The 14321-nt window shown below is 37.7% G+C and overlaps 1 protein-coding gene across 2 annotated transcripts in view; it reads left to right on the plus strand.

The window, feature by feature from the left end:
* The window catches only part of CTNNA1 (catenin alpha 1), a 182786-nt gene that overhangs the window by 35120 nt on the left and 133345 nt on the right, over window positions 1-14321 (plus strand). For both annotated transcript variants that reach the window (XM_040444605.1, XM_040444606.1), the window contains exon 3: window positions 309-504. In XM_040444605.1, the coding sequence (XP_040300539.1) occupies window positions 309-504 (196 nt within the window). The remainder of the gene's footprint in view (window positions 1-308; window positions 505-14321) is intronic.

Below are 14321 nucleotides of genomic sequence, written 5' to 3' on the forward strand. Positions count from 1 at the left end.
AAATCGGAAACAGGCTCCAGGCTCTGAGCCATCAGCCCAGAGCCTGACGCGGGGCTCGAACCCACGGACCGCGAGATCGTGACCTGGCTGAAGTGGAATGCTTAACCGACTGCGCCACCCAGGCACCCCGCAGTATTTCTTAAATACGGAGAGAGTATGTGTTATTTGTTAATGCTTAGTGGAATTCATAAATGTGATGTTTCATTTTGTTGTGAATAATTTATTTTCCCTGTCTTTAAAGATGGTAGTCTTTCTGTTGTTTTCATTTTAAACGACTGCAGTTTAATTTGTAAAAATGAAACTTTTAGGTTACAACTCTGGTAAACACCAATAGTAAAGGGCCCTCGAATAAGAAGAGAGGCCGTTCTAAGAAGGCCCATGTTTTGGCTGCATCTGTTGAACAAGCAACTGAGAATTTTTTGGAGAAGGGGGATAAAATTGCAAAGGAGAGTCAATTTCTCAAGGAGGAGCTTGTGGCTGCTGTAGAAGATGTTCGAAAACAAGGTAGGTCAATATTGCTTTTAATATAGAGAGAGGCAGACTTTTTTAGGAAATTAATCCTTGAAAGTGACCTTTTGTGGTCAGTATTCTCATTGTTATGCTTGTGAATTGCTCAGTAACTTATAATATTAAATTATTGGAGATGTATTAAGTTGTACTGCCTTTATTTTTAATCAGGAAAGATGCTAACAGAGGAACAGTTTATTTGGAGTATCTGAATTGACTTCTTTTGGGTTTCCCAAGTAATTGTTGAGTCTTAAGAAATGTTCTAACAACAGTTTAATAGGAAATAAATGGGGTAGAAGTTTACCTTTAATCCTATGTAATACCTGTTTGTAGTTCATGCTGAAGACACAGAGGTGATAAAATGGAAAAATGTGCAACCATTCTGAAAATACCCTAGAAGTTGCCTCATTCTGTCAGGCTGGTGTGTTAAATTAGCCATGCGTACTGGAAGTGGTTTGAGTTTGAAATAAAAACAAATCTTGGCTTAAAGGAGTCCTCTTTTGGGAAACTTAGAATTAATAAAAAGTAAAATTTGTAACCCACAGCTTACCAGTAGTGCGTACTAGAAAAACTTGTCTTTATGATGCTGTAAGTATGATAAGACTTCATATCTGGAGCCTTAAATTCTTGAACCTTGTAGTTGTGTGATAAACTGCTGGTCCAGCAGGAGGACTTAAACAAAGACAGTTTTTTTGTAGAGCAATTATATATCATCTAAGGTGAATTGAGACCCTACTCTGTGCAGTTGTTTTACTGACCTTTGGGAGAACCTTACTGGATCTCACTGGTGGCTGACAGTGGACACATTCATCCCTGTGACAGTACCCAGAAAAGGGCAGTGCATTAAAAGAAGATGCTATCTCCAATTGTTCTGAAATTGTAAACTAAAAACCTTGGATGTTAAATGTTTTTTTAATTTTCAGGCTGAAGATACATGTTTCTAATATTGCCAATGATGAGATTATTTAAATTCCATATTACTAACTGGGTGGATGTATTAGTTATCTACAGCTGTCATAACATAAATTACTATAAACTTGGTGGCTGAGAACAACAGAAATTTACTCATTCACAGTTCTGGAGGCCAGGTACCTGAAATCAAGGTGTCAGCAGGGGTGAATCTTTCTTGGGGGCTCAGTGGAAGACTCTTTTGCATGTTTTCTCCTAGCTTCTTGGAGAAGCAGCAATGCTTGGCATTCCTTGGCTTGTCGGCTTGTCACTCCAACCTCTTCCTTCCATGTCACATGGCATTCTCCCTGTGTGTTTCTGGGTGTAAGTTTTCCTCTTTATAAGGGTATCAAACACTGAATTAGGATTCCCCCTAAATTTGTTTTGCCCTCATCTTAACTTGGTTATATCTGCAAATATCCTATTTGCAAATAAGGCCACATTCATAGGTTATGGGTGAACATGAGTTTTGCGGGGGGACACTATTCAATCCATTAGAGTGGGCTTTGAATGAATTTATTTTAAAAAATTTATTTATTTTAAAAATTTATTTAAAAAAAAAAAAAAAGCTAAAACTAAAAAATATAACTGTCTCCCATCATCATTACTGCATCAGTTATGAAAAGCTGAAGTGCCTTGCTTTTATCTGTTGGCTTACTTTTTTTTTTTTTTTTTTTTTAAGAATCTTAAGTAGTATGAAACCTCTCTCCTGTCATAAATAGAACAAAGTACATGTTATGACAATGGTTAAGTGCAGATTTTTTAATCAACCAAACCTTGTTGGTTATGTTGTTGAAGCTGTTTGCTCATCATTTGAAACCATGTAGTGGCATTAATATGTTTGCACATTCTTTGACAGCCCTCCCTTAAGTAAGTGGAGCCTGACTTTGATACTCTTGAATGTATGTTGGATTTAAATACTTTCACCTCTGTAAAGAATAGAATATGGTAGAAGTGATGCTGTCTACTTTCAAAACTAAGTCCTAAAGAGAGTATAGTATCTGTGTGGCTCTTCCTCATGGATTATTCAGTCTAGGGGGAAATTGTTAGTACCAGTTTGCCAAGCATGTGAGTAAGCAGCCTTGGGAGCAGATCCTCCAGCATTAGTCAGGTTTTAAAAGATGGCAGCCCTGACCAACTCCAAATTCTTGACCCTTAGAAGACTCAGCATAATAAATATTTATTTTAAGCTATCAAATTTTGGGGGTATTTGTTAGACAGCAAAAGATAATACAAACACCTTTCCCAGGTGGTCCTGAGCACTTACACAAAACTCTAACCTAACTACTCTTTTACTGCTAATAGAAAACACAGAGTAATTATGATTTATCTAGAACTTCATAGCAGATTGACTAACAGAGTTAGAATATAATTCTTTGCATTTTGAGTTTGTTGCTTATCCACTGGAACACTTCATTGTGAAAGGTTGTGTAAGAAGATTTCTTTGTTGTGAATCAATGTGAATTACATTAGTTTAGTACAAGTTGGCAAATTTTTTTTTGTAAAGAGCTAAGGTAGTAAATATTTTAGACTTTACTGGTTATAAGGTCTCTGTTAACACAATCAGTTCTACATTTGTGTTGGGAAAGTGGCTGTTGGTAATATATAAGCACATGGGCATGGCTGTGTTCCAGTAAAACTTACTTAGAAAAACAGAGGGTGAACTAGATTTAACCCATAGGCTCTGGTTAGCTGACCTCATATCTAGGGTTTTCACAGACTGTTAAAGATAGGACCTTACTGTTTTTAAACTACTTATGTATTTATTTATAACACTTTGGAGCCCAAAGCTAAACTTACTATAGTTCTGAGTTTGTATAAGCTCTTTGCTTTCTCTGCAATCATCATTAATAACTAGAGGCTTGAATGTATACAGTTTTTCAGCATAACCTAATTTTCTTCTTGTATTTGCCCCTGATTACATGAATAATAAACACAAACATTTGTGAGTACATGAAAACCTTACCATAATAACACTGTCAGTAGGTACAATATTCACATACATACCCAGGGCCACTTTACCTCAAGCCTAATGCAGTGGACATGTGAGCCTCCTGTGGTAGATGGGAGCCAATTATCAATTGCATACCATACAAATTCTTGTGATCTAGGGGTTTCATTTTACTGCCAGTCACCTTGAGCTAGTTGTTGAGTAACTAACTACGTTATGTGGGCTGAGGCATGTGTACCTCTTCAATGTGCTCTTTTCTTTTTTGGGACCCTTTCCACCCCTACATGTACCATGCTGATTATATCATTCTTATCTTATACTTTTTCTTCCTAGCTCTTATCACAGTGGTAATTAGATAATTGGTTGTCTTCCCCTCTCCAGGTTCCAGTAGGACAGATAATTGACTATATTCTCCAAGAAGTGTGTGAGAAAAGGCTCTTTTCTCAAAAATTACAGTGAGTTTTCCTTCCTAGTGCCAAATGTAAACACAGGGTTAGGGTTGGAAAATCTTACCTTTGAAAAAATTGAGATATGATTCACATAACATAAAATTCATCCTTTTAAAGTATATGCATCTGTGGTTTTAGGATATTCACAGACTTGTACAGCCATTAGCATTATCTAATTACAGAATATTTTCATCTCCCCAAAAGGAAATCTCATATTAGCAGTCAGTCTTCATACATACGTATACATATATATTTAACAATACCTAAAAAAGAGTATCTAAATGTATTTTATGAATCCTTGAATAGTGCTCTGACAAGAAAAAGAGGGCTCTTATCTGGGTAGGCGATATCCGAGGGACAGAGATGAAAAGGCCTAAATGCAACTTGTTTGAAAAGGGCAGACAGGGGCGCCTGGGTGGGTTGGTCAGTTAAGCATCCGACTTCAGCTCATGTCATGATCTCGCAGTTCATAAGTTTGAGCCCTGCTTCAGGCTCTATGCTGACAGCTGGGAGCCTGGAGCTTCAGATTCTTTGTCTCCTTCTCTCTCTCTGACCCTCCCCTGCTCATGATCTATCTCTCTCAAAAATAAACTTAAAAAAAAAAAGGACAGACATTTAAAAAAAGGACAAGTGATGGTAGGTTGGAAGTAGAGTGATGAGGAATAGCTTCTACTAGAAGAGTTTTTAAAAATCCATTAGTTACAATTCATGGTTGGATCTCAAAGGCCAAGATCAGAGACTTACTGTTGCATCTTGGACATTTCTTTGTGGTCAAAGGAGAAGGCTCAAAGAAGCTGAGGTACTGCTTCTGATGATAATGTGCTCAGGAAAGGGGCCAAATAGATAAATGATTAGTGTACTGGGCATTAGTGTATTTCCTGAGAAAAATCTTGTACAGCCAATCAGAGAAACCAGAGTGGGGTAAGGGCTGGGTGGTTTCTGATGAAGAGAGACTGTCTGCTAGCACACAGGAGACTGGTTTTCCTGTTTTGTCCCAGAGCTTATAATCAGGACACTTGGACATAAAAAGTAAATTAATAGCATTAGTGGTATGCAAGGAATGGAGTGGAATTGGTAGGGTAAGCATGGGATTAGAAAATCTTGCTGAAGGTGCACTGGATCTTGAAAGGTGAAAGGGGGGCGCCTGGGTGGCGCAGTCAGTTAAGCGTCCGACTTCAGCCAGGTCATGATCTCGCGGTCCGTGAGTTCGAGCCCCGCGTCGGGCTCTGGGCTGATGGCTCAGAGCCTGGACCCTGTTTCTGATTCTGTGTCTCCCTCTCTCTCTGCCCCTCCCCCGTTCATGCTCTGTCTCTCTCTGTCCCAAAAAATAAATTAACGTTGAAAGGTGAAAGGAGGAAGGGGGGAAAAAGTCATCTAGTTAAGAAAACCAGTAGACTAAGCAAGATGTGCATTGGGGAACAGTTAGAGCCCTGACTGGAGAGGGGTGCTTCTAGGAAAGATTAGAAGAAAAGAGCCTGGAGCTAGATTTTAGAGGGTCGTTTAGAATGCCAGGTGAAGGAGGGAGAATTCTCAGGGAAATGATATGGAATCAAACTCTAGGGTTGGAATAGGGCTCACAGGTTCAGGTTCCAGTTCCAGTATACTTGAATATATCTAATGATATGGGACTTGCTACCTCTGGAAGTAGCTTTTTCCAGCATTGCTTTGTGTTTATTTTTATAGCTCTTTTTCTTCTTAAATTAAACTAAAATATGTCTCTTTAGCTTTCTTCCTGTTATAAGAAGTTCTGCCATCTGGGCAACACAGAATATGAGGAAAAGTGGTGTTTTCGGGAGATGAGTCTCTCAGCTATGTTCAGGAAGAGTTAAATGGTTGAGAGAGAGCGTGGAGACAGGACCAATAATCAGGAGATCATCACAGTGGTGAGGGGTGAGATGGAACTGTTAAGGAAGGGACTGCTATTATATACAGTCCAAGGGAAGAATGGGCCAGTTGTTAACTGCCAGGTTGGCCTGAGCAGATGGCTGGTCTTCTTTATAGATAAAAATGAGGGACCTAGTATGTGAAAGATTGTAATACTTTATTTTCCTATGACTTGAATCATTTAAGGCACTGTATGCTTCTAAAAACTCCACAGGAATTACCTAATATTAGTATATTCTCTTAGAGCCATTAAGATTTTGTTACACCAGTTTTCAGTCAAATTAAAAAGATCTGTTACACCGTTTGCTTTATTTACGCTAATAAAAAGTCAATTAACAGGTTAATTTTATTTTTCTTAACTTTTAATTTTGAATCACAGGAATTTTCAAAGATAGTACAGTGGTTCAGTGGATACTTTATTGAGTTCCCCCAGTGGTTGTATCTTATGGAACTATGGTACAATGTCAACATAAGGAAATTAACAATGGCATAATATATGTGTGTAACTCTCTGATTTTATCATGTGTACATTTGTGCAGTCACCACTGCAGTCATGATACAGAACTATTCCATCACCGTCACCATGATAAAGTTCTCCCTCATGCTTACCCCCATATAGTCACACCCATTCTATTTACACTACCCACCACCTCTGATCCTTGGTAACTTGCCTGTCTCCATTTCTAATTCTGTTATTTCAAGAATATGGTGTGAATGGAATCAGACAGTTTATGACCTTTTGAGATTGGCTTCTTTTAGTCAACATGATGGCCTTGAGAGCCATCCAAGTTGGTATATCAGTAGTTCGTAACTTTCTGTTGTTAGGTAGTATTCTATGAATACTCCATGGTGTATATATAGTTTGTTGCATAGTAAAAGCTTTTAATTTGAGGAAGTCCACAATTTTTTGACACCCCCCGCCTTGTGAGTAAGAATTCTTCACCAGGGTTTAGCTTATGAATATTATCCCTGTTTTCTTTTAAAAGTTATTTTTAGTTTTATGTTTTACATTTAAATATTCGACCACTTTTGGGTTAATTTTTGTATAATATGTGAAGTTTAGGGTGAGTTCATTTTTGCCCCCTATGGACGTCCCCCCAGTACCATTTGTTGAAAAGGTTTTCTTGCTTTTGCACCCTTGTCAAAAATTGGTCAACTGTGCTTGTATGGGATTTTTTCTGAGTTCTCTATTTTGTTCCATTGATGTCTGTGTCTTTTCCTCCACCAGTACCTACACAGTCTTTATTGCTATAGCTGTATGAGTCTTAGAGTTGGGTAAAATGTTTCTTCCCACCTAGTTTTTTCCTGAGTCGTTTTAGTTATTCTCTTTTGTTTTTCCGTATAAATATTAGATAAGCTTATCTGTATCTACAAAAAATCTGGGACTTTGATAGAATTACGTTAAACTTGTAATTAATTTGGAGAATATCGACATTTTTACTATATTGACCAGTATAGTTATGACCAAACTATATTTCCATCTATTTAGATTTTAATTTCTTTCATCAGTGTTTACATATAAGCCTTCTACATGTTATTTTAGTTTTACATTATTTCATTTTTTAAAATGTTTATAAATAGTATTTTATGTATATGTGGTTTTGTGTTTCCTTTCAAGTCCATGGCTAAATGCATATGCATTTTACCCTAGTATTAATTGTAACTTTGATACCATTTTATTTTTTAAAGAATTTAACAGTAATTATAGGCATTTTGTTTGTTAGTATAACCTTGGAATTTGTAGTGTTTAAAACTATGTATTTTTTATTCCATAATTTCCCTATTGGACTTAAAAGTTTTTATGTTTTTGATATAAATAATGCTCGAGTGAGTAAGCATGTACATATAGTGTCTCCCCCTTTATTTTATTTATTTATTTATTTAATGTTTATTTATTTTTGAGACAGAGATTCAGAGCATGAATGGGGGAGGGGCAGAGAGAGAGGGAGACACAGAATCAGAAGTAGGCTCCAGGCTCTGAGCCATCAGCCCAGAGACTGACGCGGGGCTTGAACTCACGGACCGCGAGATCATGACCTGAGCCGAAGTCAGACGCTTAACCGACTGAGCCACCCAGGCGCCCCTCTCCCCCTCCCCTTTTAAAAATTACATCATTAAGATATATTTCCAGGAGTAGAAATAATAGGGGCACAGATCTTTTTTATAAACTGAATAATTAAATACAACAAAATACACAAATCTGTGTACAGTTTGATGAAGTTTTACACACACAGGGGCATACATTGGTTATAGGGCTTTTAAAATGTATTCCTAGGGGTGCCTGGGTGGCTCACTTGGTTGAGTGTTTAACTCTTCATTTCCGCTCAGGTCATGATCTCATGGTTTCTGGGTTTGAACCCTGCTTTGGGCTCTGCACTGACAGTGTGGAGCCTGCTTGTGATCCTCTCTCTTCGTCTCTGTTCCTCCTCTGCTCACATATTCTCTCTCTCTCTCTCTCTTTGTTTTTCTCTCTCTCTCTCTCTCCCCCCCCCCCCCCAAAATAAATAAACTTAAAAAAAAATGTATTCCTAACTTGTTATCCAGTATGGTTATATCTTCAGTTTTCTAATATTCTTACAGCCTCACCAGTTACAAGGGACAGTAATTCAGAGTTGTTGAAGCAAAAGGGAGTTTATGGGCCTTTGTAATTGAGAATTCTAGAAGTAGATTGTGATTTCAGGGATAGATGTGACTGACTCGAAGGGTGTGAGGCTTTTTTCATCACTTGGCTCCGCGTATTTCATTTTACCCCTATTTCCTTCGTTCGTTAGTTCCTTCCTTCCTTATTTGAATGTAGTTGACACACAATATTACATTAGTTTTAGATGTACTACATAGTGATTGGACAGGTTTATACATTATGCTATGTTCACCACAGATATAGCTACCATCTGTCACCATCCATTGCTATTACAGTATCATTGACTATATTCCTTATGCTGTGCCTTTTATTCTCGTGACTTTTTTATTCCATAACTGGTAGCCTGTGTCTCCCATTCCCCTTCACCTATTTTGCTTGTTCTCCTTCCCCTCTGACCATCAGTTTGCTCTCTGTAGGTCTTATTCTCTTTTTTGTTTGTTTATTCTTTTTTTTTTTTTTTTTTTTTAAGATTCCACCTTTAGTTTGAGGTGGTCATCTTAGCCAAAAAAGAACTTTTCTTCCTCTGTGTCTATATTTTAGTCATAGAAGGGACTGGTTAGCTTTGCTTGGGTCATGCTCAGCACTGAACCAGTTTCTAGTCAGCCTAGATCACATGTTCGCCCTAGAACAGGAGGAATGGGGGAGAGTTCTCCAAAGGAATACAGGATATAATAAATTGGCATTGAGTGGAAACAGATAATCCTTTTTGACAAATATTGGGATAATCTTAAAATTTTTTGCTTTCTTTATAGGTGTAAAATGCTACTTCCTTAATTTTTTTCTTTTCTTTTTTTTCCTTTTTATTTTCGAGAGTGAGCAATAGAGCACTAGTGGGGCAGAGGGAGAGAGAGAGAGAGAGAGAGAGAGAGAATATGAATGTTCAGCAGGCCCATGTCCAATGTGGAGCCTGTTGGGCTCTATCCTACGACCTTGGGATCATGACCTGAACCCAAAATCAAGAGTTGGATGCCCAACCAGCTGAGCCACGTAGGTGCCCCGCGACTTCATTTAAAAAAATGTGCATTATTTGGGGGCAGGGAGGATTGATGTTGACATGCATGTGTTATTTATGCATATATTTGGAACATAATGGTGTTTTTGGGAGTTCCTACGGCATTGGTAGGTATCTGTAAACATTCATTCTTTGTAGTTGATTGGTTGAATCCTGTTACTTTTCTTATCAGTTGGAATTTTACAAGATTCTGGAAGATTGAGACATGTCTTACTGGGCTGGAGGTGCTAATCTTTTAGATTTCCCATCACTAATGTATTGCTGAGGTAGAATTAACTTAGAGTTGAAAGTCAATACGTAAATTTGTGTGTGTCTGTAATTTTTTTTAATGTTTATTTATTTTGAGAGAGATAGATAATGAGCAGGGGAGGGGCAGAGAGAGAGGGAGACAGAATCCCAAGCTGGCTCCACTTTGCCGGTGTGGAGCCCAGTGCGCGGCTTGAACTCAAAAACTGTGAGATCATGATCTGACCCAAAATCAAGAGTTGGATGCTTACCCCACTGAGTTACTCAAGTGCCCCTATGTCTGTAATCTTTTTAATGATGAGACAAAATCTGGTAGTCCTGGAAAAGGTGGTTGAGTTCTGTTGAATAGAGCAAGGATTGTAGCTAAAGTCATGACTTTTACTGCATACCAAACAATTTGGTTTGAATTTCGTTCCATGACTGCCATACCATTTATAACAACTTCTCCTATATATGCTGTTGTTCACATGGTGGACAACATGAAAATATCAAGATAATTCACTGTACCCACTTCTCCAGTACTGAGAAAACACTTAATAGTGAAACCAGATGGCCCTTCTCTCCACATAGCAGGAAAGTGAAAACAGTAAATTCTTTTACTGAATATTCTTGTCCAATAAATAGAAAGTACACATTTTAATGTTTGGCTTATGGTTTTCTCCCTTTCATGTTCATTTGTATTTAGGCAGTATTTGTTTTAAAATTTCTTTGGAGGCTTTTTAAGTTCTGGCTTTTGGATCGGTATTCCATTTCAGGTAAGCTTTGATTATAGTGCAAGCGCATCGTCTTTGAGTGGAAGTACAACTTCAATTTACTGAGAGCAGTAATGTTGTTCAGTACTAAGTCTCAATCACTACAAGAGCCATCTTTTCTGTAGAAAATGTCTTGTCAGTTTTAGAGCCAAAAAGCAGTATGTATTGGTCTACTGAAACAGTAGAGTGAAAACTATTAAGTTGGCTAGTACCTACGTGATCTTAGTAGCTGTAGTTGATTGGTGAGCATTCTCTAATGGTCTTGTTGTATAGATAACTTCTTAGCTTTTTTTTTTTTTTTAATATTTAGTTTTGAAGGAGAGAGAGAGAGCATGAGGTGGGGAGGGACAGAGAGAGAGGGAGACACAGAATCTGAAACAGTCTCCAGGCTCTGAGCTGTCACAACAGAGCCTGAGGCAGGGCTTGAACTCAGAAACTGTGAGATGGTAACCGGAGCTGAAGTTGGATGGTTAACCAACTGAGCCACCCAGGTACCCCCATTCTCAGCTTTTTAAATTTTGAAAGCACTGAATTACCCAGATAAAACTTATGGTCTTTTAGGACATTGTCTTAAAGAAGGGATGGGTAATGAGGGTTTTTAATTGATGTTAATTAAGAGACTTTTATTTTATTTTATTTTATTTTTATTTTTATTTTTATTTTCTTAAGAGATACTCTTCTGTTTACCTCAGTAATTGTGTAGTAAAATTGAGGATATAGATGCCATTTTCCTTGGTGCAGCTTGAATGATTTGTATATAGGGAGAAAAATAAATACACATACATGGAGAGTATTTATGTACATATATATGTGTATGTGTGTATATATATATGTATGCATGTGCATACACATTTATCATATATATATATTTAACATTGTGAATCTCAGCAAGGCAAATTTTTTTTTTTAAAGATTTTGCTTTATGTTTTTGTTTTTTAATTTTTTTTTTCATCGTTTTATTTATTTTTGGGACAGAGAGAGACAGAGCATGAATGGGGGAGGGGCAGAGAGAGAGGGAGACACAGAATCGGAAACAGGCTCCAGGCTCTGAGCCATCAGCCCAGAGCCCGACGCGGGGCTCGAACTCACGGACCGCGAGATCGTGACCTGGCTGAAGTCGGACGCTTAACCGACTGCGCCACCCAGGCGCCCCTCTCAGCAAGGCAATTTTAAGGAAAATAATGATTTATTTTGCTCTTGACAAAAGGATATTGAGCACAAGCTGTCAGGCTCTTGAGGCACAATTTTCTCCCTTGGCAATGCCTAGAGTCAGATTGAAGGAGGTGAAAATTGGTCTCCTGTCCAGTGCAAATGTTGACAGCCTCAGACTGATACACCCACATTTGATATAGGCAGCCTGGAAGATAGATGTTAAAAGGCGGATATGATCAAGACAAAGCAACTGTCAGTGACTTTTTTGAGTAGGGTTTGAGAGGTAGACGGGAGACAGTGGAATCTGGGTTTGCAAAGTTCATGATGTGAAGACTTGAAACATAGCTTTGTGTGGGTATGTGAGAGATTGCATTTTGATTTGGTCTTGTTAGTGTGGTTTTAATCAGGTTGGGATCATGAGCTTGATCTTCTAAATGGGCTCTTTGATTTTTCACAGGAGAAAATTGACAAGTATTCCTACCCTGCAATGTTGAGTGGGTTTCAAAAAGTGTTAATAATGATACTTTGGAAGAGCAATAGCAGAGAAACATTTAACATTTTGAAAAAGATAAAAGTTAAGTTAATTAGGTTTTCATATTAGTGTAATGACTTTCTTCATCAAAGCTGCTAAAAAATCAGCTGATTTTTCTCATACTCTTCTTTGAGTTCTGGCTTCCTATTGTTATCTTGACTTTTACCTTTGTCACCTTCGTATATTTTTCATCCTGTTTTCTCCTCTTATTGTGGATGTCTCTTTTCAGGTGATCCCCTGATGGCTGGGTCTGTTATTGGAAGTGCTCTCACTCCAGTTCCTACCCTTCCTATGTTCCTGAAGACTGTGATTAATTTAAAACTTGTTCATTATTGACCTCCATTCCTCCACTCCCACCATTTAATTCATTTTCTCTTGCTATGCATTTAACTGGAGCAGGTAAAGCAAAATGTAAAGTCCAAAAAAAATCATTAACTAGTTGTCATCTGGGTGTTTTATATCTTAAAGTTGTCTTTCTGACTTAAACTCTAAGTCTCTAGGGTGGAGGCTATATTTTCTTTACTTGGGATGTGTCAAGCATGCTGTCTGCTTCTGGATCATTACCCTTATGTGAGCATATGCTGCTTTGCAGAGACTTGGTTTCTGGCTGGCTATGGAAGTGAGGAAAGGAGAAAGAAGTTATTAAATTCTAATGTTTCCTTTCATTTTGAAATTGCTCCTCTTTTTTTTTTTAAGTCTGTTTCATTAAACGTTTAATAAATAACACTAACAGCACAATAATACTTTTAAGTTACAGTGGGTAATAGTATTGCCTCAATATATTTGTACAGTGTAGCTGAGGAAGTTATCTTACGTATTAAAATTTTGACTTTGGCATGACTTCAACCATGATGTTGCAATAACGTGGTTTCTACTAGTTAATTTCTTAAGAAAGTGATTCCAAGTTGAAATGCATGTTATGCATTTATTTGAATGTGTAATCAGGAAGTAAGTGCCTCTCTTTGAAGTGTTTCTGAATAGCAGCAGGGCACACTTGAATTAGTAAGGAAAATGAGAACATGAATATGTGTGGTACTCTATTTTAACTTTTTTTAAAAATCCATTTTGTCAACTGGAAAAAGAAATTTCAAAGCTTCCTTTACTTACATCCCCAGGGGATGAGAAAGGGCGTAGGTTGGAAGTTTTTCTGGGCACTCTCTGAGCTGATTCAGATGGCTTATATTAGTTAAATAACATATTAAATGTTTATTTCCTGGGTTGATTTTCAAAAGATGAACAGTTTTGTGGATTAAAAATGGCACCCCAGGAAAGTTCTCTTAAAGCCTCTGTTAGGAATTGAGTCATTGTCCGCTTACCTCTAATTATGGAGGTACTATTTGGAGATCTGTGGTTGTTGCCAGATATCCCCACAGATGAATGGAAAGGTGAAAGTAGGGAGGATTAATTGTTCATCCCCATGTCACAGGGCATGAACGTTATGTCCCATATATACCATCATTTGGTTTATTCCTGCAAGGACTATGTAATGGAATCTATTACTCTTTGCCAATAGTGTTGCATTTATCTTCATGTACAAGTGAGGAAAAGGTCTTATTTTATTACCAGATCATGGAAAATGAATTTTAAAATTTGGGGGTGAGGAGTGGGGCAGATTGAGAAATGGGTGTTAATTCTTGATTACCTTGAATCTAGCAAATAATTTTATGAAGACTTGGTCCTGTCTATTATTTTGTAAAAATGAAGTTGATAGAATAACAAAGAAGTAAGAAAAGGTATATCCGTTTTTGGTGAGATCTATTAATCAGATGTATTTAAGAGAATTTGGTATGAAGTAGGCTTATCACTGAACCTAAAGTATTAAAATGTAACTTTAGGGGCGCCTGGGTGGCGCAGTCGGTTAAGCGTCCGACTTCAGCCAGGTCACGATCTCGGAGTCCGTGAGTTCGAGCCCCGCGTCGGGCTCTGGGCTGATGGCTCAGAGCCTGGAGCCTGTTTCCGATTCTGTCTCTCCCTCTCTCTCTGCCCCTCCCCCGTTCATGCTCTGTCTCTCTCTGTCCCAAAAATAAATAAACGTTGAAAAAAAAAATTTAAAAAAAATGTAACTTTGAAGAATTAGGAATCCCATGGTAGGGAAGTTTTAAGTGTTCAAATTCAGGGTTGGATTTTTTTTTTTTTTACTTTTCTGTGTAAAAAGATGCCATTGTTAAGTACAGGGTGATTTATAACAGATTTACTTTGTGATATTGGTTGCTTGCTGTTTTGTTGTTGTTGTTGGTTTGTTGTTTT

The sequence above is a fragment of the Herpailurus yagouaroundi genome, unplaced genomic scaffold (genome assembly GCF_014898765.1).
Source record: "Herpailurus yagouaroundi ecotype Mexico unplaced genomic scaffold, PumYag 192, whole genome shotgun sequence".
In the NCBI taxonomy this organism is placed as follows: Eukaryota; Metazoa; Chordata; class Mammalia; order Carnivora; family Felidae; genus Herpailurus; species Herpailurus yagouaroundi.